Genomic DNA, 21,829 nt, shown 5'->3' on the forward strand with positions numbered 1-21,829 from the left:
CTGAGAAACAGTTATTGGTTTACTCTGTTGACGTCTTTCGTTATGACCGTCTGCAAAGTTAGTTCATAACTATAAACTCTTTGATAATTTACGTTAAACCAATAGTGGGATTGATTTAGTTCAATTATCAACTGTTCACGCGTACTTCTTGTGCAAATGATGAATGGCTAGATACTCGGTGTATATTGATAAGTTCAACCGGAGTAATTTTTTATAAAAATTGAAATTTTCACTTACATGAAGCTAAATATAAATGAAAATTCTTTTGATATGTTTTAGAAACGATTGAAAATGAATCAGGATTGCCAACTCAACGAGTTATTTCAGAACGAGTCTTTTGTAAGCGAAAGAAGGCACCGAATATGGTCACGAGCAACTGGAGAGTATTCGCGCGAGATCCCGCTACGATGATTGAATAAAGATCATCTGGAAAGTTTTCGAGGTATCAGCAACGCGCCTAAAATCGGCGAACGGAACGTCGTACGTGACATTAGTAATTCCGATAACGGAATGATCGCGATTGCTGTTAAATACGTGACACATATACTTTTCTCTCGAGCACCGTTTCGAGACGACACCAGAGATTTATATGCGAAACGAGTGGTTCGTTGTCTGACGGTGTTATTAATTCGATAATACGCACTGTTGGATTAGGCGAGACGCTAATAAAGCATTCTTTATGAAATCAGAATTTCGTTCAACATTACATAGTTGAATGCAACAAACAATTAAAAAATTTTTAATAATGCAGGAGTATCGAAGGGTTAAGAATACAAATTTCTTTTCTTCTGTTTGTTACAGATACTTAAATCATTCCAAAGAGTCGAAGTTCAGTCATGTATGGTTGCACGAAAGTACCCAGTCTCAATAAACGGTGATTAAATCCGATGTCATCCGTTACAATAACCATCGCGCTTTAACAATGTAATGGAACCAGTACGTATACGCTTGACTCCTTTTAACGTAGAGCATAACTATTAATTGATCTATCAAGATAAATGGTTGCTTACCATCAGAGTCGTCCTTCCCTTTGCTCTGCAGGCTTTCTTCTTTCTCATTCGATTCAGACTCGAACTCGATTACGTACACTGTCTGCCCGTCCTCATGATCATCGATCGTCGAATCGTCAGGGTGCTGATGGTTGCTATTAACTTTATGAATCACCTCATTGCTCTCCAATCGTCGTTGCGCGCCAGTGACATCGTAACTCGACACTCCGTGAACTGCAATAAGACACACGTACATGTGGTTAACAAACAAGCTCGTGTAGAAACGGGACCAGAGGTTAATAATTAGAAAACTAAAAGTAATTGCTGGGAGTTGTCGCGAACGTTTTCGTGATGTTCAATCGCGTGAAAACGTGAAATCAACCACGAAGCCATTGAGAGATCATATAAGGTCTAGATAGATAGAGCATGATAATCAGAAGTAATTCCGTCGAAGCTTTAGACAATTTTCTGCAAATTTTGAAAGGTAACAGTACTCATAGAAGTATAATTATTTCTATACTATTTACTTTTTTAATTTCCAACTCTGATATTTTAATATTTGATCTCGTTTGAAAATCTCCAAGTTTTACAGAGTAATTATTCCTCGGAGTAATTGCAGATTTTCCAGCTGGCTGGTCTCTAATGCGCCTGCTCTAATACGACTTGAAGTGCTCAAACTCCTTCGATAATGATAATCCGCACGTACAAAGTTCGCTGTATTACCATAAATGAAAAATTACACAACATCACGGGAACGGATGTACTTCAGATAAAGTCACTTAAGAAGAGTCACGAAACTTGAATGATAGCGGGGGATTTGGTCACCGATCTGGCCGATATCACGTCGCAGAAAACGTTTCACGTGTTACTCGTCTCCAGTGGGGGCAATATATCGCTCAAGATTTGAGTGTTACCTCGACGGCGCCAGATTTGCCCCAATTCGCTAACAAACACGTTACCTTTATCTTGTCATCGGCAAATATTCTCTAAGATCGTGGGATCAAGTATGATTCAAGATCATGGATTCACGTGACCGAAACTGTCGAGCATCCTAGACACTCTCGGAACGTTTTACTATTCTTCTATTATTTAGCACATTTTAAGCGGCTTGAAGAACGAGTGGGTCCTACGTTCGATCTGTGAGTCTGTTAAATTGTTTAATTTTAGTATTTAGAAGTGAAGATTAGCGTCGCAGGTTTCATTTTCTTTAATTTGCGATAAAGATATAACAGTGCTTGTACACAGTATAATATGTAATTACTGGCCATTCGTATCGATAACTTTTATCGCGTCTGCTATCCATGCATACGTGTACGCGCGAAAAGAATCGGAAATCATGTTTAGAATACTCTCGATGCAGGTTTCTTTCGATATTATTAGCTGCAAATATTTATTCTAAAATTCATTTCATTACCAGGTTACATAAGTTCCTTGTCTAATTTCCAACAGTGAATGCATTCATTCATCGCGTTGAAAATATTTGCCAATATTTACGAATTTTGGCTATTTGCAAATTTATTTTTTGTTTGAGCATTATCATTTGGTTTTTGGATTTTCATCAGATAATTCTAGACTGTAGTGTAAAAAGGTAGGACCTCGATTTTAACAGCGAAGAGATTAATAAGATTATCGATCATGTGACCCTCAAATTACAACGAGGCATTTATTTATCTTGTCATTAGAATTGAAAGCGATCCTAATCATTATTGACAAACCACTCTGAAAGTAAAAAAAAGTGTTGTCGTGTCAATATTTCAAAGTGTTCGGTCTTGTAGATAACATTGTTACAAAAAAAAAAGAAAGAAGTTTGCTGTCTTAAAAAAAAAGAGAAGTAATGAAGAACAAGAAAAAGAAATATTTGAGACTACCACATTACCGTGCTTCTCTACAAATTACGTTCTCTAACGTGAAACAGTCACGATATGGTTACGAAATTTTAAATCATTCAAAATGATACTTTGAAATCATCCAGAGACGTTCGCGATCCGTTACTAGTTTTCTTTCTCAAGTGCACGTTCGAGAAAATCTGCAGCAGAGGAGAAAAAGAATGCCTCGTGTCACAAGCTTGATCAGAAATTCGCGTCCACCCTGACACGATTACCTACTATTAATTCCTAGGTCGTTGTTTCGTTAAATCACGCGTCGCTTCATAGCATCGAAAGATGCTGTTAGATGATTCAATCTTGTATATAGTCATCGTTCACCTTATGGAACAGCGAACGGTATTGATTCAGAGAGCCACTTTAAAACGAGTTACCAAGAATTCTGTGTATCGTTGTCTCGTGATTGATTCTGATTTAATCCCACAGGTATGCAATTAAAACGCAAAATGATGGAACCATTAGCTTTAGATGACTCATTGATCAATTTTCGATGGATTACCCTAAGAAGTAACTATTTATAATATTTGCTGGAATACAGTTAATTCAAAGTAATTGGACATGCGAGTAAAGGTAGTCAATAATTGGGTCAAGACAACAACAAAAAGAGGATTAACAAACAGGTAATAAAGGTTGATTAAAAAGAAAAGGAAATGTCAGATTGTATAAGGAAAGACAAGATCTTATTCAAGATCTTCAATTTGCCTCGGCGTATATTGGGGACGATGCAAGTCCTCGCCAATTTCTCGTCAGGTCATCTCCTGTAATCGTATTCCAGAAGGTCGACAGTGATTAAGACAGCATCGTGGTAAACTGTGCATACGTGAAACCGTGGTAAAATCGTTTCGCGTTAAGCGGAGAAAAATACTGTATAAGCGATTCCCCGTAAAACGCGTACGTTTCGTGGATCACGTACACCTTTTTCCCCTCGTAGGGAATGAAGCAGCCTGAATATGGAAAATCCTGGACCGGCCTTTTTCTCTGCTGGTATCGACGTTGGCACAATGAAAGTTACATAAGCCCCACCTTTGTCCGTCACAAAAAAAAGAGGAAGAAATCGAATGAACTCTATTTTTATTGGCCGGCCCGTGCTTGCCCTCGGACGCTTTCACTTAAAGGTAGCTCCATTAAGTTCACGGCGCAAATATGTACACGAAGAGGCAATCAAGGTAAAAATATTTTCGAACCAATGTTATTGCCGTAACATTTGCTGCGTACTTTTGAAAAGTAATTTGTATCTAATATTATTACGATCCTAGAAAATATTTAACATTGCAACATCCTTTTTTAACTTATTTCTTAATTTATCAAGATGAGAAATATTAATTTGTTGCACAATTACCGTACTTTTCTACACTGATATAGTAATTATTGCATAGTGTATTCTGTGTGTTGGATCACTCCGGAAACTTCACTATCGCATTATATACATGTACCAATGGTTCCCAGCCTTTGCATTTACTAAGGTTACACTTCCGATTTACGACTAAACCCGCGGATTCTTTGGGAACCACTGGTGTACATCCACTGCTAGGCATAAACAGTTAAACATGAATCATTTGTTGTGAGAAAGGTGGAATTTTTTGGACAGCTTTACAATCAAGAGATTTCCGAAATGAGATATAACGGGTTAGAGAAGTTGGTACCAAAGGTTTACTCTGCGTATACAATTTAGATAATTGACCTTTGCTTGCCAGTTCTTATCCTAGCCGTATAATTGGAAACGTAATTAATGTAATAATGGTGTCGAACCATCGAACGTCCTGTTACGCGCTAATTTGCTCCTCATTAGTATCGCATTAGCCGTAAACGAGATTTAAATTAAAAATAGAAGAAACCGAGTTGATCGTAAAACTTCTTATTTCAAGTACGAATGTTACGCGAACGTTTAACGATTTTAATAAGAATATTTCTATTTATTTTAGCGAAATGATATGGAATATTTTAATTGGACAAAGGACAGTTGCTGCGTTTTGGGTACCTTAAAAGGGAATATATTGTTCGTAAATATTTCTCCGTTTCTCTTATCTGGTGCTTACGAAAGGCTGCACATCACGACGAATGAATTCGAGGAAGAACAAAGTAGGAACACAAGAGGCTTATTGTAAAATATAATTCATAATTTAAAAAGGAGCCGCTTGGAATACTTCTTCCAATTATTTACGTCACGTAACAATGCCATTTTCTTATCACTCTAAAACGAGCACCGACCTACTTTGTAATGCGTTTGTTTCATAATTGTTAAGAAATACTGCGGCGCTTGCCCTGTATTACCCTGTTCTATCCCGTTGATAAACTTTTCGCTGAAAAGCTCGCGGTGAACTTCGAAACGGAAGTGTCCTTAAAAGTCTCCTCGTTCCAACGTGCTCCTAAAATACCACATACCTGTTGTGTTACCAGAAACTTTTTCTCAGTCATCGGAAATGTTAAATACGTTTTATCATTCACGGGCTGCGTCTCGTATTGTCGATTAGTTCGCTATTTTTTCTCGACGCAGATGAATCGGTCTGTGATCGTCCATTCGTGGCGATATGTAGTGTGGTACAAAAATTACGCAACAGATTTGTTGACTGCTCGCGGAGTCCTTGTTGGCTCTCGGTGTAAAATTGTTTTCCATTGTACTATTTCTGGATGGCTCGAGGAATCGGACATACATTTCCGCGGATGTACGCGCGGTTAATTATCCCGGCTTTGGTTTATTACATGCAACCGCGTCTTCCGATAAAGTTTCATTCGTCGGTGGCAAATATTAGTCACGTTTACGATCCACGAGACTTTCATGGTACGTGCTCTCGTATAGGTTCTCTGACATTCACGTTTTATATAATTTTTATGTTATTAGTAAATTTTCTAATATCTATTCTCTAATTACAGCCATAAGCTTGTCCATTAAATATATGCTACATCGCATCCTTGGATTTTCTGCAGGACGTATTCACAATTTTTTATCTAATCTTAAACGAAGTAGTACAAAATTGTCAAGTACTTAAAAGAGAGAAGCTAACGAGATAGAAAGAAAAAGAAAAATATGGCACAGCTATTCATTAAGAAGCAATTAAATCAGTCGAGAAGATGAGGTAAACAAGTGACGCAATCTTTCAACTTGTACAACCTTATTGGAATTTCTCGATCTTCCAGAAGCCTAGCCTTTTGTCGAAATTTCGGATGGTATTCGTCAACCGAGAAATGACTAATTAGCGGCCACATTAAAGAAAGGTAAAAATCATGAAACAATGATGATATGTCGGATATATTATCATGCAAGTGTTTATCGGGGCTAATTAAAAGTTATATGTTTTCGGCAGATAAAATGTAGGGCTAAAATCGTACGATTATAATCGTAACACGAGATCTTCGATCAGATTGTTTAACAAAATTATTGTTGGTTACTGATAGAACGTAAAATTTCCTAAAATCTAACTAAGATAAACCATACATAAAAAGAAGTAATTTCTGAACTCGACATGCATAGTTACTCAAATGAGTAATTACTGATAATTGTAATACTAATACAATTACGATGCTAGTGTATAGTGTAGAATAGAAAACCTTAGTCACGCATTAGACATTACATAATCCTCTATGCAATATGCATTTGATAATCACCGAATTTAAGGACGATGTATAACGTTTTCTCAAGGATTATTACGCGCTAAGTCTCTTGTTGTTTATAAAATTCATCGATCTGTGCGTTCCATTTTATCTGCTGATGATCTTAATAACCCAAGCTTCATATCGATATGGTAATTAAAATAAAAATATGGGAAATTTGAAGGATTAACTGTCATTCAGATTGGATATATTTAGTCTGTTTTAATCTTCCATCTGATCTCATGAAAGATAAATTTATTCAACTGTCGCCTGAAATTTTTGTTCAAAAGAAACGTATTTCGTATTCAAGTTTTTCGATATGCAACGAGTTTAATACTGCTTTTTCTTTATATCGTCCGTTTATTAATTTAACTAACTGATCTAATCTAAATATTAACCAAAAGTTGATCGAAATGCTGACCATTTAATTTGTTGCCTTATAAGATATATTATATTTATCTATAGATCTTTCTCGATGGAGTATCGTTCGATAGATGTCCCCTTTGAAAGCTATACAATTATCTCGCATCTTTGTTCGAGTAAGAGACCTTCGAACAAACTCTTTTGTTTTTAGGCTGCGTCCAGCCGGTGGAACTTGGCCAGCGACCAACTTTCACGTTCCTCGTGTATTATTATCGGAAGTATTGTTACCGGATCTGAAGTGTGCGGCCATTGTTCGCGTACACGTGAACGAATACAAGAGTCTCTCGCTGGGCTATCGCCGGATGCTGGGCCTCGTAAGGACAACCCTTCGCCGTTTGTTTTCGAAGTAGAGCCCGTGCACGAGATTGAGATAGTTCGCGTTACACTGATCCATATTTCCCAAATATTCGCGGTAAATCTTCCGAATAAATCGAAGCACTATACGATTGACCAAGAAACGAGGAAATACTTCTGAAAATTGTGAGTAGTTGAAATTCTTGACACTTCAATTCCTTTTACTATCTGTCTCACTTAAACGATTGTACCAACAAAAATAACACATCGTTTAATAATGCTTGTAGCTCAGATGACTCATTGATCATCGTCTCATCAATGAGACACATAACGAAAACCTGTTAACCAATCCGCATTTGTCCCTCGTTACCCTATTGCGCAATATGTACATCAGGAGATATTCTACTCTTTGTGCAAGTAGTTCCGGAATTTCAGGGTCAGACGTACCGCTCAGACGACTCTACTTGCTCCTCTCCATATAAAGCGCCGATTCTTACGTTAAGTGATCTTATTTTGTACCAGTTTCTCTTAAGATGCACGCGGCGATCCTCATTCAGCGGCGTCCGAACTTATGAATGTAAAACGCCACGACGTTTATTTATTCAGCGGGCGAACGACTTTGTATTCGGACGGTAATTTTTGCGTAAACGGGGACAGTTGTGTGATGTCGCGGATATAACGTCAATCCACCAGTTATAACGGTTTGCACACGTATGGAATAGGCACGTTAACATTCGCGGATATGCTATAGAAAGTACAGTTTGGTTAGCAAACCGGTCGACCAAAAATTTGGGGAACCAAGATTAAGATAATTCATGGTGATCCTATCTCGGATTGCGGAACGCCAATTAAATCTTGTGATTTAAAGGTGGATTCCGTGCCTCCTATAAAGGTGTCACATTAATACGAGTATCTACTTTATGATTATTACCTATCGATATATTATTGTATTCGACTTCGTTTTTTCCTCCTCTTTCGTAAGGAGAACGGAAAGAAATCTATATAAAGAACTTGGGCAATGTATATGTAAATTAGTTCATAAATAATGCAAGCATTTTTCTTTGAATTCGTGAAAGATTTCTTTGTAATCTTTGATCATCGGTAGTTGCTCCCACAGTTTCATTTGAAATTAAAAATCTCCTCCGTCGTATATATACCTACATCAGGATACACGAGAAACCTGGAAACCCTATTGCTTCGTGTGCGTTAATGGACGAGAAACGAAACCGGGCTAAGAATAGAGGCGAACTAGAAATCGAACGGCGCATTGTGCTGATTAAGGGCGTTCATTACTTCTGTTGTTCCTGCTGGTCTAAAATCGAGACACTTCCAGTAAATCGTGGCTCATTGTCGTTATGAGGGATCAGCGGGTTTTTCCAAGGTAGCCCGTTAGAAGCTTTCAGTGCCAGTTAGGATCGTAATAGGCGAGTTCGTTATCGGATTTCGGTTTTATGCCACAAGGCTGTTTGGTTCCTACTAACATTAAGTACCTTCAAAGTGAACTTGTATATTCTTAATTTGAAAGTGATTTTTCTGTTAGTTTGTATTTGTAGTTGTTGTTCTTACATTCAACAGCGAATTTATTCAAAATTCTATATGAGACTGCAAAACGAATGTACCCTGTCGTCTCAAATGTCTGTTACAGCCGTCATTACTTCGATGACGAACAAAGTATCGTTTATTCCACGCGTTACTTCGAGATTGTCTCTCGAAGACAAAGAAATGAGCTTGCGAGTTGCGCAAAACTCTTTACGCGGAAAACTGGTCATACGAGGACCGAATTAGTGATTAGCGTGAATTCCCTTCGAAGCGTAAATATCTGGTATCTTCGTTGAATATGCAAGAAAAGAAACCAGTCACGATCGCGACGATTACTCATTTTCGTAGATCCGCGTCAAAATCCAGGTAAACACCTCCCGGCAGCATCTCGCGTGATTTACTCTTCGATTAATATTACCGGTGGCGTCGTCGGCGTTAATAATACTCTTGATCAAACAGAAATGATGTTTGAAGAATAATAGTACTGAAACGAGGGAATAGTAAAAAAATTTGCAGCGTGGACGTTGAAGTTTAAAAAAGCTTCGTTCAGTCTGTTAATTAAGCGGAGTTACCTTTGGAAAACTGAACGAATTCCCTTCGCTCGCTCACCGTTCGAGTCTTAACTAATATCGAAAAGATCAAAAGGGCCGAGAGCATCCCTCTCAGCTTCTACTTTTTCCGCCACGCCCCGACAGCTTCGATATTTATTGTTTCTGGCCTGGTTATAGGGGCACACCGGACTCGCCTTAGGCATGCAAGCGCCACATGCAAGCTTTTCTGCAGCTGCAGCAGTTCACCACAATATCCAATCGACACAGCCTGCTGGTGGGTTTAAAAGGGCCACTGGCAGTCTGCCAATAGGGCTGACAGAAAACGACAGGCTCGTTAACGGATAACCGGCGACAATTAAGGTAAACGAATCGATCCAGCCGGGGTATTTAACTACCATCCTGGTCTGCGAACTGGTGCACGTGTAATTAACGTGTAAAATCAAATTCATGTGCTCTCATCGTTTTGTTCCTCCTTTCCTTTTCACTTTTACCTCCTTCTTTTACGCGGGGAACGGGATGATTCACTCGTTCGACTGTTTGCCTTTTTCATAAAGAGTAAATGGAGTGAAACATTGAACTCGTTACCCAGTTATATTTAGCCATACGATTTTTTAAGCAGGCGATAACATTCCTTTTCACTTTCAGCTATGAATTTCGATGGAATGCATTCCGATTGTGTCTTGTGTTTGCGCAATAGAATTGTTCTAGTCGCGTGGAGTGTTTTATCAAGTGGCATGACGCGCGTTTGTGTATTGCGTGTTGATAAAACGTGACATTAGCTTCTTCATGATTTTTCTACGAAGGTAAGAACCTGCGAACTTGTCAAGGTAAAAACTTGCGACAGTTAATAACTGCAAAAATAAATTAGCAGAAGAAACGAATATTTCCATTATTCATAAGAAGTGTAATCTCGCGAGTAAAAGTTGACGAGGTACGTTATAACATGAAAAATGTTTCCAGAAACAGTCAGTCTTTATACTAGAAACTCGAGACGTCCAAAACTACGTATCTAATACGTAATTCCGATGGTTTCACAGCGTAAGATAATATTTTTCTTTAAAGCGGTAACATGCTGAAACAACATTAAGAAAAAAAGCGTCAAGTTTAGAAGTGGAAACTCGTGACATCTCGATTACGCGGCCGTGATTTGCAAGTTTCATATTTTCTCCAAATCTAGCCGAAGTCGGAGCATACCTTTTTCAAACCTTTGCATTTTCTAGCGCCAAGTTCAAAGGAATGCGGTGATACTTCTTACTAAATGCGGAGATACGCAATTCCATTTTTACGTTACCGATAATTTGAATGGTGCTCGATTATTGAGTAATAAAAGTAAGTAACAGTAAATTTTACTCGTTTTACATTTAATTAACCTTTTCTCTCGCGTCTCTCTCAGATTTATTAACGCAAGCAGCTCGGATATGCATTTTCCCGACTTAAAGAACAATTTAAATTTTAAATATACTTCCGTCAGACACGTGTCTTAACAAAAACCATAATTCGCTGCATAATAACATATTATATCAAGGGTTCAATCTAATTTGGTCTTTAATCTTCGTTTTTTCTCCGTTTCATAATTCATATGTATGCCATAATTACACCCAGTATCGATTTATTTTAAACCATCACCTTATCGCACTAAGTAAAGCCAAATATGATTGATGTGGCTGGTCTTTACAAACGTGTCTTTGAGAATAGGAAAAAGCGTTCGTAAGAAATCGAATCGTGCGCTTTTCGCGAAAGTTCATCGATCAAAAGCAAGGTCGGGTACTCACGGGGGAGAATATTGTTTCAGCGAATTAATTCTGTCGTAGCAACTGTAGCTTGGAAAATTTTTAATCACTTTTAATCAATCCCCTTTAATTTCTATGCTTCACACTTCTATCTTGAAACAACTAAAAAGGACACGATTTTCTGTTTTTAACGAACACTGATTGATCGTACTTATCGAGATTGAATGTTGCGCAAAATTAAATTAAAAGATACGACAAGAACGTGTATCAATTGAAGTGGAAATGTTGTCGTTTGGAAAAGAAATTATAACATAAAGTTTCTTTGGAATCCAATTCAACTTCGATAAAGACTGAATTTATGTATGACTTTTAAATCGTACTAGAAAAATTTGTCAAGGCAAATGCGTTCATTAAACATTCAACGATTATTGCACTAGCAGTAGTGGAAGACTGACATTTTCGTAACGATATTCATGAGCTCGTAAGATTGAATAATATCATTGACTGATGAGGATCTCTTACATTGAATAGACCTCTCTAGAAATAGCGATCAAACGTCACTGTGTAGTTGTCTAACTGACATTGTGAAGAACCTCCGTAATTCGACTCTCCGGTTAATTAGTTTTTGATTATACCAAATCAAGCTATCAGCTATTAATATTCCGTGCACGTGTATCTTCAAAACACGAAAATTTTGAAAATGTACAAAGCAACGAAAATATCTCTAAATTTTTACTGAACGTATAATAAAATTGTCTCCTACATAGCATACGTGCAGCAAAATATGACAAAAATATTGGGATGGTGGCAACTGTTCAAACTAAATTCACATCGAGCTGTTTCCATCTGGCTGGTGGTCCGCGAAAGTTAAATCTATCCGTCGAACGAGCTGCGCGTGTGATACCTTTTCAGAATGAAACAGCCCGTTTGTTGATCAGCTTCTCGGCGCGAGCACAGTCTATTTTTAACGGGACTTTTATGAAAGAGAAATCCAATGGTACGTCTGTGTAAAGTTACAACTGTACACTTAGAAAATTCTTACACTTAAAATAGCTTAGAATAATTACTTGATAAATCAAAGAAAACTACGGTGACGAATGACTTATTGGAGGTGAAAATTTAAGTTATTAGCGAACGAAGCGAACATACTAGAAATTCTAACGTAATCGCTATTTTTTTTAAATATGAGCCTAATAAAGCAATATTTCGTCTACCTTTCTAAGTTTCCAATTGTATTCTAAACTACATTTCTGCTAAACGTCTATATACTCCACATAAGTATTAAAGTGTCGAGAAGATTGCCGTTCTAATTGCTTTTTCGTGATCCACCAGCGTTAATAACAATATATGAGAGCACGGACGGCGTAACCGCGCGTCACGAAACTTCGGCCACGTATTCATTCACGAAACCAAATGTTTCCATGTAATTCCGCCGCATTTGAACTCGAGCAGCAACCAAAGCTATTCGTTCACTGTTTACACTTATTTGTCTTATCAAACCACGCGAGAAAGTCACGCCGTTTGCCAGAAGCTTCGACGGAATGAGTTCTTCGTTCCACGCGATCAAATGGAAAACGCGCGCGTCGCCAATAGCGGAAGCTCAACCGCAGGCGGTAGGTGAAAATGCCGGCAATCAACTCGTTGCCGTCGATCATCTATCCAGCATCGCAAATCCCAAGTTATTAGCGAACGTCTGTGCAAAGTTTCTTAAGCACATCGATGAGATTTGTGACACCGTGGTTTTCCATCGTTTGCACTTCGTCGCTCGCGGAACTCACGCACAACAGGTTTAAAATAAAACGGAAAGAAATAAAAAAAAAGAGAAAGAAAAAAGGGGAAAGAGAAATGATCACTTGCCAGTACCTGGAGCAGCGAGGAAAGCCTGATTGGTAGCGATGAGTAACGAGAACACCACGAATAGAGACCAAGCGAGAACGATCATCCTGGATCTTGGTAATCACTGAGAAGTACCGATAGCGGCTCGATCAGCTTGCCAAACTCCGACCCGTCCCGGGTTTCCACTACCGCTAAGATTTCGCGCACCTGACAGTATACACCCAGCTTATATATCCGTAATTGTTCGATAGGTAGGTCAACGCTTGGTGGTCCTCTATTTCTCTCTCTCTCTCTTCTTTTCTATGTATATATATGTATGTATACACGTATGTGTATGTCTATAATATACACGTGAGTCCGCAGGTGTCAGCGTGTACGCGCGTCGAAGGTTTTAATTCGGCGTTGCTAACTCTCGAACACGTTCCTCTCGATGAACCGGGCTACCGAGCACAGTCTCGGCTTCGCCGACTTCTCCGACCAGTTAGCCAGCAGTGAACTGCTCGTGTTCCTGCCTTGGGCATCGTAATATACATAAAGTCGCTAGATAAGCCGCGGCTGACACCCCACCACGAGCCGCCCCGTCGTGGGACGGCCCGTTTCCTCGCTCGCTCGCTCTCGATTCAAATCCTCTTCTCCTCGAAGCCCCCCCGCCATCCGCTTGCCGTCACCTTTCCTCTCCCTCTCTCTCTCTCTCCATCCGTCTCCTTCTCTCCTTCTCTCATTCCCGGTTTCTGTGCCAGCTTATACGAGTACCACGTCTCCGTACACGTGTTCCCGCGGTGCGGATTGCAGTTCGTAGACACCAGCCAGCCAGTGCAAAAACTACCGTTGCGAACGGGTTCCCTGACTGCGCGGGTTTCAACTCTGCTAGAAGTTTTTGAAATACGTATTCAGACATACTTCGAGCCGTTGTTCACGCGTTGACGATGATAACGATGTTACAATGGTCGATTCAGGTGGAGGTTCCGAGAATGTTTGAACTTGGAACTGTAGCCGTGGTTTTGTGGTTGTTGTCTTACTTGATATCGGGCGATGATGCCAAATGGATAATGGTTGTTATATAGGTCAGTACTGTTTTTTTGGTTCTGTTTACTTTTGACACTTTGGCAGAGGATTTCGAGCTCTTGGACTTCAAACTTTATTCGTGGTTTTGGTTCCTTTGATGTTTAGAGATGACGATGATGAAGTAATAGCGTTAGGTCAGTATCGTTGCATTGACTCTATTTATTCGTGATATCAGACTTAAATGGTCGCCTTCGGTATTATTTTAGCTTTGAACTATAATCGTGATTTAGGAGTTTTGGTATTTTCGATGTTAAGTGATGATGTTGGTGATATAATGTGTGCTAGGTCATTATCGTTGTACTTGGTTTTTTCACTTTCCTGACATTCGATTCACGTACAGGTTTTTCGGACTCCTGCACCTTGGACTGTAATCATGATTTTACGGTTTTGGTTCCTTTGGTGTTCAGTTATGAGAATAATAACGACAGGTTTAAAATTTTTTTTCTGATGCACTGGGTATCTTGATTGCCAAAGTATGACTCATGATCGGAGAGAAAATTCTCGGAGTTTCGGAGGATATAGGTGTGGTTTATAGACTGCCATATAATGATTGTTAAAAGCTCACATTCTCTGAAAGAAAATAAAAAGTTTATTAGAACATTATAACAGCAAACGTGTGCACAGCCACGTTGGTTTTCTAATACCAACGTGGTACGAGAAGATTATACCAAGGAAACGTGTACCTGGCACGTAGCGTAAATTTTTTGCGGAAAAACCATGTGACACGTAGTACTATAATTGAATACTATGAAGCGTCTGTAACTACGTTTCTATTCCTCGTCGTAGAATGAACATCGATGAGCAATCTCGTTCCCAAGAAATGACAAACTTATTCGCGAAAGCAATAGGAAATCCTAGAAAATGAGTCAAGTTAAGGAAAAAAGAACGGAAGAGAAAAACAGAATGTTTCAAAGTTGTCACGAGATGCATTCGATTTAAAGAACATGCCTATATAGTAAGTTGAACGATGATGAAATGCAATTTTGTTGAAATGCCATGAAAAATCACTTTTTTTTTAATATCGCATACTTACATAGGCGAAAAAATGGCCTGATTCAGAAACAAATAGATACAAGTTTCCGTACATAAATTGTATCATCTTGAAACTTTGCATTACATAAAGTGCACGATTCTTGATATCTAACCGTGTGGCAATTGATAAAGATCGTGTTCGTCCTCCTAGACTCTAATGTACTACTAAAAAAAGTGGATACATACTTTCAATTAACTTGCAGTCTGAGAGGTAAACCCAATTTTTAAATCACAAGGAACTGTTGTCGATCGACTGATTTATCAGTTCTCTCTTAGTTTGTCTAGTCTATTACGATAGAAGCATATAACCATTAACAGATAATGTATATATGTATATCGTATAATTACTTATCTATATACATCTTGCACAATAATGGACAATGGGTACCTTGAAGATGCTTCGCAGATACTTAGGTGACCGCGCAGTCCACGTTGCCGACCTCTGCTCTGGACACTAACATGCGGCCGCAGGCTACCAAGTGATTATCATAATACCCTCAGCACGCACCCGCAACATCTTCAAGACTTCCTTCTTCCGACGGAATGATAATAACGAATGCTTCAACCAATCCTCACCCCACTCGCCTGGATGATGTAAATCCACTTTCCTTTAAATCACATTAAACGTCTAGTTACCGTCTTTTTCGTGCAATTATACGAATTACGCCATGCTCCTCTACAGAGTCGTCACTATTATACTGTGTATTTTTATGCAACTTCATATTTTTATAAATACAGTTAAAGAAATGGAACCTAAGTGGGGGATTACACCTTTTAGATCGATTATTAAGAAGTATATATTTCTCTGAATGAAAATATGTTCGGTATGTTTCCGTATGTACGCGATTCATATAATATTTCTGAAGTGAACTTATAAATAATTCATATTACCTATGCACTGTGAACTCCTATAAAGTAAAGTGCTATGGATCATTAGAAGTAATTATTCAAACACTTTTAACATTGAATAACAGTAGATTCGTTGCGTGCCGTGTGCCAGCCGATTATTGCCAGACTTATATCGTGCCAAATCTGCTGAATAAATAGGAATCGTAAGATTCATGTTACGTGTCGAAAAAGGAGAAATATTCTGAATTTTGTGAAATACCGTTCCTCAAGGTGTCCATCCATTTTTGCCACTTGCAGCAATGTCGCTAAAAGACGGCTAAATCTAAATGTCGCCGCACGTCGAGCAGCAAACGAGTTGTATTACCATAATCTCATCGCCAGGGCGCAGATTATAGCCGCGTTCCTATCACGTTAATTCCACGTTAAATATTTTCTCCGAGAGTACGGCTTTCCTGAACTTAATCCTTCCTGTACAACGTGTTACCTCGAGTTAATTTGTCCTTGTCGTTTCCTCGATGACGTGTAACAAATATAATCTGTAATTTACGCAATGTGACAATCCAACATTATCAGAGGAGTAAGATGACTACTAACCAATTTCTAAACTTCTAAGAATAATACTAAGAGAATTCATCGTATCTTTTCATCAAGTATTTCATAATGAATTGTTAAGAATTGCTTCATGTTTGATTGCAAAAAAGATGAAGTATAAATTTGTTCAAACTCAACCGTAACTATTATCGCAGTTAATATTAAATCATTATCTATACGATATTATAAGTAATTATTATCCGCAATATTTATTTAACATATTCGTTCAATGTAAACTTAGTATACATGTATAGCAAATAAGTTTTATCGTTGCATCGTTCCAGGTGCATTCAATTTTATTTACAATGTTTGAAGAAACAGACCGTTTCAATAGATCTTTCACAGTCGAACCGCCCGTCATCGGATGAATTCTTTTCTCGCTACCTTTTTATTCTTTCTCCCCACGGTTTTTTTCACTGAACGACAAGCGTCTACCATAATTCTCCCTTTACTAGGCATTACACAAGTGTCACGCGTTGAGGCTAACTTATGTGATACTTGACACACTGCTACTGGTGATAACGAGCCACCTGGAACGAGACTAACGAGCATCTCACGTTTCGTATGATGTACTCTGCCGTTACTAACATAGTACGCGATACGTCCATGTTAGATGAGTCACTGCACACCTCATATTGTCCGGCCACGGCACAGAGGACTTCTTTTTCGCGGAGAGGTCGTCGAATCGCCGCCAATTATTGTGTCTCGATCAGATCCCGATCGTTTGCCGCTGATACGGAGAAATAACGTAACAAATCATGGTATTAAGTCGGCAAAACTGCGTCACAGATCGTAATCCGTTTCCGTAGTCGGCGTCATTGTTGCGAATAGTATTTCTATGTTAATTTTCTTATGCCTACATAATTGAGAAAAATTTGTGAGTTAAGCGCTACCATAATTGCTATTGCACCTAATGTACAGCGATCGATTAAGCGAACGCAGAAGCCACTAATCAAGGTTTACATGTTTAATATAACTGATTATATAGAAGCTGTCGTCACCTGTATATACAATAGAACAGCAACAAAACGTATGTAAAAATTAAAAGTGACTTTGACTTGAAGCCAACGTAAAAAATGCGTAGTCTATAACAAAGGAATGGAGCATCCAGTTCCTCATGTTTGTATATCTTTTTTTAACCTGCGCTAGGAATAAAAGGATACGGAATTATTTAAATGTAACAGAAGTCAGTTATATGCGAAGTTCGTACTATGACGTGAGCTGAACATTTCCATTTAAAGTTTACCAGAAATTTCACGTCTACCATTAATCCTCGTCGTTCCTGGTTGTTCTGCAGAATAATACATTAAATTACTTTTTTCTTTTGCTTTTTAAACACGCCACACATCCTGCAACCGTCAACCAGTATCTTCGAATGGGGTGTATCAATCCAGAAGGAAGATTGTTTTCGTGGCATTTCGCCTCCTGGCAGAGTCAGACCCTCCTTGTCACATTGACTTACGCTCGTTGGACCGTACATTTCAATCCCGCTTCAGAACGTTTTCTCATGTTAATTTCGACGCGGCCCGGTTTTCATCTCGCACAATGCTCACGTATACCATCTAAATCAGTTGTTTGTGGCGTGGCGCGCGAAACACTCTACGTCCTGTATCCCACTCTACACGTCCGATCATTAACAATAACTTATACACCTGTCAAATAAGTTGTTGCGCGTTAACAGTGTACTTTCTGCAAGTGTTACAGGAGAGCGTTTCTTCGTCCCTGTCTCCCATCTCGGTTTTATGTGTTCTTCTTTGGATGTTACGAATGTTCCCATGAGATACCAACGATCCTTTATAGCAATAATTTAGGGACGTTAATTCCGCAATAAATCAGTCCATACGTGTGTGTATTTCACAGAATGAATTCTTTTGAAATTTATTAAGATATGCAAAGCAAAAAGGAAACAGTCTTCGATCGTTCTTAAACAATTCAACTCCATTTCATGGACGGATGTTGATGTTTGCGAACCATTCCACGGGCTCCATTGTACTTCTTTAATTTTATTATTAGATTTCATAGCACGTATGAACGCATAGCAGATGCGAAATGAAAATAGATTCATTGCGTCTCTGTTACCACGGCCTTCGATGCATATTTGCTTACAAGATGTGTTAAACGCATTGTAAACACCGAGTAGTATACGAATAGCTAGTCAAATGGATACCACAATCGGAAAAGAATCAGAATCCGCTTTAGTAGAACTTTACTTGACTGACTGCTCCATTTATCGCAACAAAATTCTCCCGATATTCGATTTGCAGACCTTTCGTTGACCTCCTGCCCTTTGAACAGTTATTAAAGGTTAACGCAATTATAGAAAATTACAAAGATCAAATGAACACGTAAAAAATGGATAAGCAAGTTGAAGTTAATTGTCCGTAGTACCATATTCTATAGTTACCAATTCTCTATTTCCCTCGAAAACTTTTAACGGTTGCCATAAGTACGATCAAAGAACTTCTGTTATATGAATGACTCAATTATGCAAACTGTTTCATTCCTCGATATGCGCGTCCAAATAAAATCTTGCCCAGCTTCGTGTTTATCCAAAAAAGTTAGCCTCTGTTCTGTGCAATCGGCATCGTATCTGGAACGATGATTGAATTAATAATACGTGTCGATCCAACAATAAACGCCGCAACACGAATGAGTCCTATTGACCCCGTTCGAGTTCAGGCAAAAAGTAAGATGAATAACAAAAAATCTTTGATTTTTAATAATATATCCTTAATCTCTCACGAAGAGATTATTGCGTTTTACACTAACTTCTAAACTAACTAAAATTCTAAATTTGATTAAAGAAAGAAGTTGAAAATTTGGTTAGAGAACATTCTTAACACACGGATCTGTTCTGTATTACAAACACGTATAAACGCGTATAAATGTATTGTATATACGCGCGCAACAAATTAATGAACCCGGCCTATTGGAACTTCTCAACAAAAGTCCATATTTTACACAGTGTTATATTTAACACACGTGGATGTTTTGAAACCTACAAAGAATCCATGCGGCGATAGGTATTGAATTTAATGCAACAGCGGCTCACGTTGTGGGAACTCGTTTGCAAATTAATGCGTCGACGTAGGCGAAGACGACATTCTGATCATCCGACGATTCACTTCCTCCGGTAAAATAAGAAGTGCCTAATTAACGCCATACGTGGAACAGAGATAATATTACCCGCACAGAAACTTTCTGATGCAATGGTTAGTCGCTTAATTTTCTTTACAACACAATGTTTGCCATTTGCATCACTGTTATTGTAATTTATTGCACTTTGCATTGGCTTCTACTGTTCGAACGTTGATTATATGGATATATACTCCGATATCCCAAAGATCTATTACATGTACACGAACATTCTGTTATCCAAATAGTATCCCCTGGCATCTTCTCCAAATATGAAGTGATTGCATACAATGTACAGACAATATCTCCCATATTCGTGGAAGAAGTTAAAGTGACGTCCTTCTCGAAAATGTAAGCTACAAACGTAATTCATTTATTCCGTATTCTTTGTCTTATTTCAAGATGCATTGCAACATGAGCGCTCTGCAAGCTTTACTATATGATGTTTGTTTTACATATAAAAAAACTAAGTAATTATTTTTCTTTTGTTACATCATTTGATCATCGAATGTGAAAGTTCGCTATACCTTTTTTCTCTTTTGTGATTTCATAATGTTAGAATCCTGTTGGAAGCTGTGAAACTAGATCCAGAAATTTCCCACGGCGTATGCGATGTTACAAGAAGATCGTTTCATCATCCACTTCACTCTTAACTTGCATGCTTAATGTTCTTCAACTTTACAGTGTAAAACCACAAACTGGGCAAACTGCAGGCAATAGCAGCAAATTTGTAACAGAAATTGCTATAATTCGAAATTATCGCAGCTTATTTATCTGTAACGCAACTACTTATAGCATCAAGATCTGTTTCCCCAATTATTTATATCTTCTGTATCTAAATCCAGCGACGGCTAAAGCAATAGCAAATTGAAAAATATTGATTTATATATAATAATCTATTTTTGATTTGTTAAGAGGCCGTTTCAAACACGCCAATTGATAATACTTGTAATCAGAGATTAATAAAAAAAACAACAATTTTTTAATGTTATCAATGTTACTTGCAGCTGAGATATCAATCGACGCATAAACTGCAAGATGTACATAATTTCACTTGGTCGATACTAATTGTTATTGTCACTTCTGTTGCGTCATTTCTGTCGCTGACCTGAATGTGCGCATTTTCTAGGTACGCTATCGAATTAATGACGCAGAAAGTATATATTCTAAAAATAATAAGTCGCTCGAAATAAGTTTCGCAATCCATCAAAATTCACACTATGTTACGAATCGCTTCATTTTTATCACAACGTGTAGTACAAAAAACTCCTGATACCGTTGTCCACTTCAGCTGTTTAGATAAAAATGAAAATGCTCCACGAATGAGAGCGGGAAATTTCCCCATTGATTTCACGATAACTTTGTCAGAATTTGGTGAAGTAAAGTTTTCAATGATAATAAAAATTATCGTTACAAACGTACAAATATGGAAGCGTTAATTCGTAACATAACGATATCATATGTAAGTACAAACACGTACATGTAACTCTACATAAAGTACGCAATTAATATTGTTTTCGAATGGCAATAAACGCGCAAATTTAGCAAGAATTTTTTATTCCATCAAACAGAACGGAAAAGAATTATATATCAATATGGATAAATTTATCGAAATTCTATTTTTTGAGAACGGTCAACATGGTATTATGCAATATTAATCGATACCTTTGATATCATTTTCAGAACCGTTTTATCTAAGACTATTATTAGACATCGTTCTGCTTAAACAATGATACGATCTGTTAATCACTTTATTCGTTTCTTAATGTCATCGAATATATATAATAACGTATAGAATAAATAGTATACATAAGATCAAAAATACATAATGTATAATAAAAGAGATATATCAATGAGATGAGTAATTAAATTTTCGAACAATAGAAAATTTCAAATACTGACCTTGAAATACGGATAAAAGAATTGGAAACTTGTGTACATATTCATATATCTCTCTCCTTCTGACTTCACAATTACCAATAATTCATTATTTGACATAAACAACTGTGTTTGTTCAGAATTAGCTTCGATCGGAAAGGAAATAGTATATTGTACCTAAATATTAAATAATATTTCCAGGAAATAGTACGAATTGGACCTGTTCGGATAGCAGAATTTTCAGATGATAGAATATTCGTATAATGGCCGCCTGACTAGTTATCGTACTGTATGGTTAACCGTGGCAATAATTAGTAAATAATATACCGTGATCCAACATCCATATACGCGACACAGTTTTATTTTCATCGCAAGAAGGCAAAGTGTAACACGATTGCAGTATTATGACTTTCCAATATCTGCCGATGATCTCGGGCATCAAAGAT

General features: G+C 37.9%; 1 protein-coding gene and 4 long non-coding RNA genes across 7 annotated transcripts in view; all 5 read right to left on the reverse strand.

Moving 5' to 3' along the window:
- LOC143425928 (uncharacterized) overlaps window positions 1–1,523 on the reverse strand; it is a 24,089-nt gene extending 22,566 nt beyond the window's left edge. Inside the window, exon 1 of the long non-coding RNA XR_013102093.1 lies at window positions 1,517–1,523. This is a non-coding gene — a long non-coding RNA (uncharacterized LOC143425928). The remainder of the gene's footprint in view (window positions 1–1,516) is intronic.
- LOC143425925 (uncharacterized) overlaps window positions 1–13,737 on the reverse strand; it is a 14,563-nt gene extending 826 nt beyond the window's left edge. The window contains exons 1-2 of one of the 2 annotated variants that reach the window (XM_076899008.1): window positions 12,861–13,732; window positions 1,011–1,223 (exon numbers count right to left, since the gene is read on the reverse strand). In XM_076899008.1, the coding sequence (XP_076755123.1) occupies window positions 1,011–1,223; window positions 12,861–12,939 (292 nt within the window). In that variant the 5' untranslated portion in view covers window positions 12,940–13,732. Of the gene's footprint in view, window positions 1–1,010; window positions 1,224–12,854 lie in introns of both variants that reach the window. The other variant, XM_076899007.1, reaches the window with a different exon arrangement.
- Window positions 13,738–16,566: 2,829 nt separating this feature from the next.
- On the reverse strand, window positions 16,567–17,166 carry LOC143426080 (uncharacterized). Its single transcript, XR_013102111.1, has 2 exons — window positions 17,000–17,166; window positions 16,567–16,911 (listed from the first exon to the last, which is right to left on the reverse strand). It is a non-coding gene; the product is annotated as an uncharacterized LOC143426080 (long non-coding RNA).
- Window positions 17,167–17,378: 212 nt separating this feature from the next.
- Window positions 17,379–17,736, reverse strand: LOC143425884 (uncharacterized). The gene is made up of 2 exons (XR_013102087.1): window positions 17,617–17,736; window positions 17,379–17,515 (listed from the first exon to the last, which is right to left on the reverse strand). It is a non-coding gene; the product is annotated as an uncharacterized LOC143425884 (long non-coding RNA).
- Window positions 17,737–17,878: 142 nt separating this feature from the next.
- On the reverse strand, window positions 17,879–19,880 carry LOC143425883 (uncharacterized). Of its 2 annotated transcripts, none has more exons than XR_013102085.1 (2): window positions 19,736–19,880; window positions 17,879–18,162 (listed from the first exon to the last, which is right to left on the reverse strand). It is a non-coding gene; the product is annotated as an uncharacterized LOC143425883 (long non-coding RNA). The 2 variants fall into 2 exon arrangements; XR_013102086.1 differs by lacking the exon at window positions 19,736–19,880 and adding an exon at window positions 18,590–18,674.
- Between the last annotated feature and the right edge of the window lie 1,949 nt (window positions 19,881–21,829).

This window comes from Xylocopa sonorina, chromosome 8 (assembly GCF_050948175.1).
Source record: "Xylocopa sonorina isolate GNS202 chromosome 8, iyXylSono1_principal, whole genome shotgun sequence".
NCBI lineage: Eukaryota > Metazoa > Arthropoda > Insecta > Hymenoptera > Apidae > Xylocopa > Xylocopa sonorina.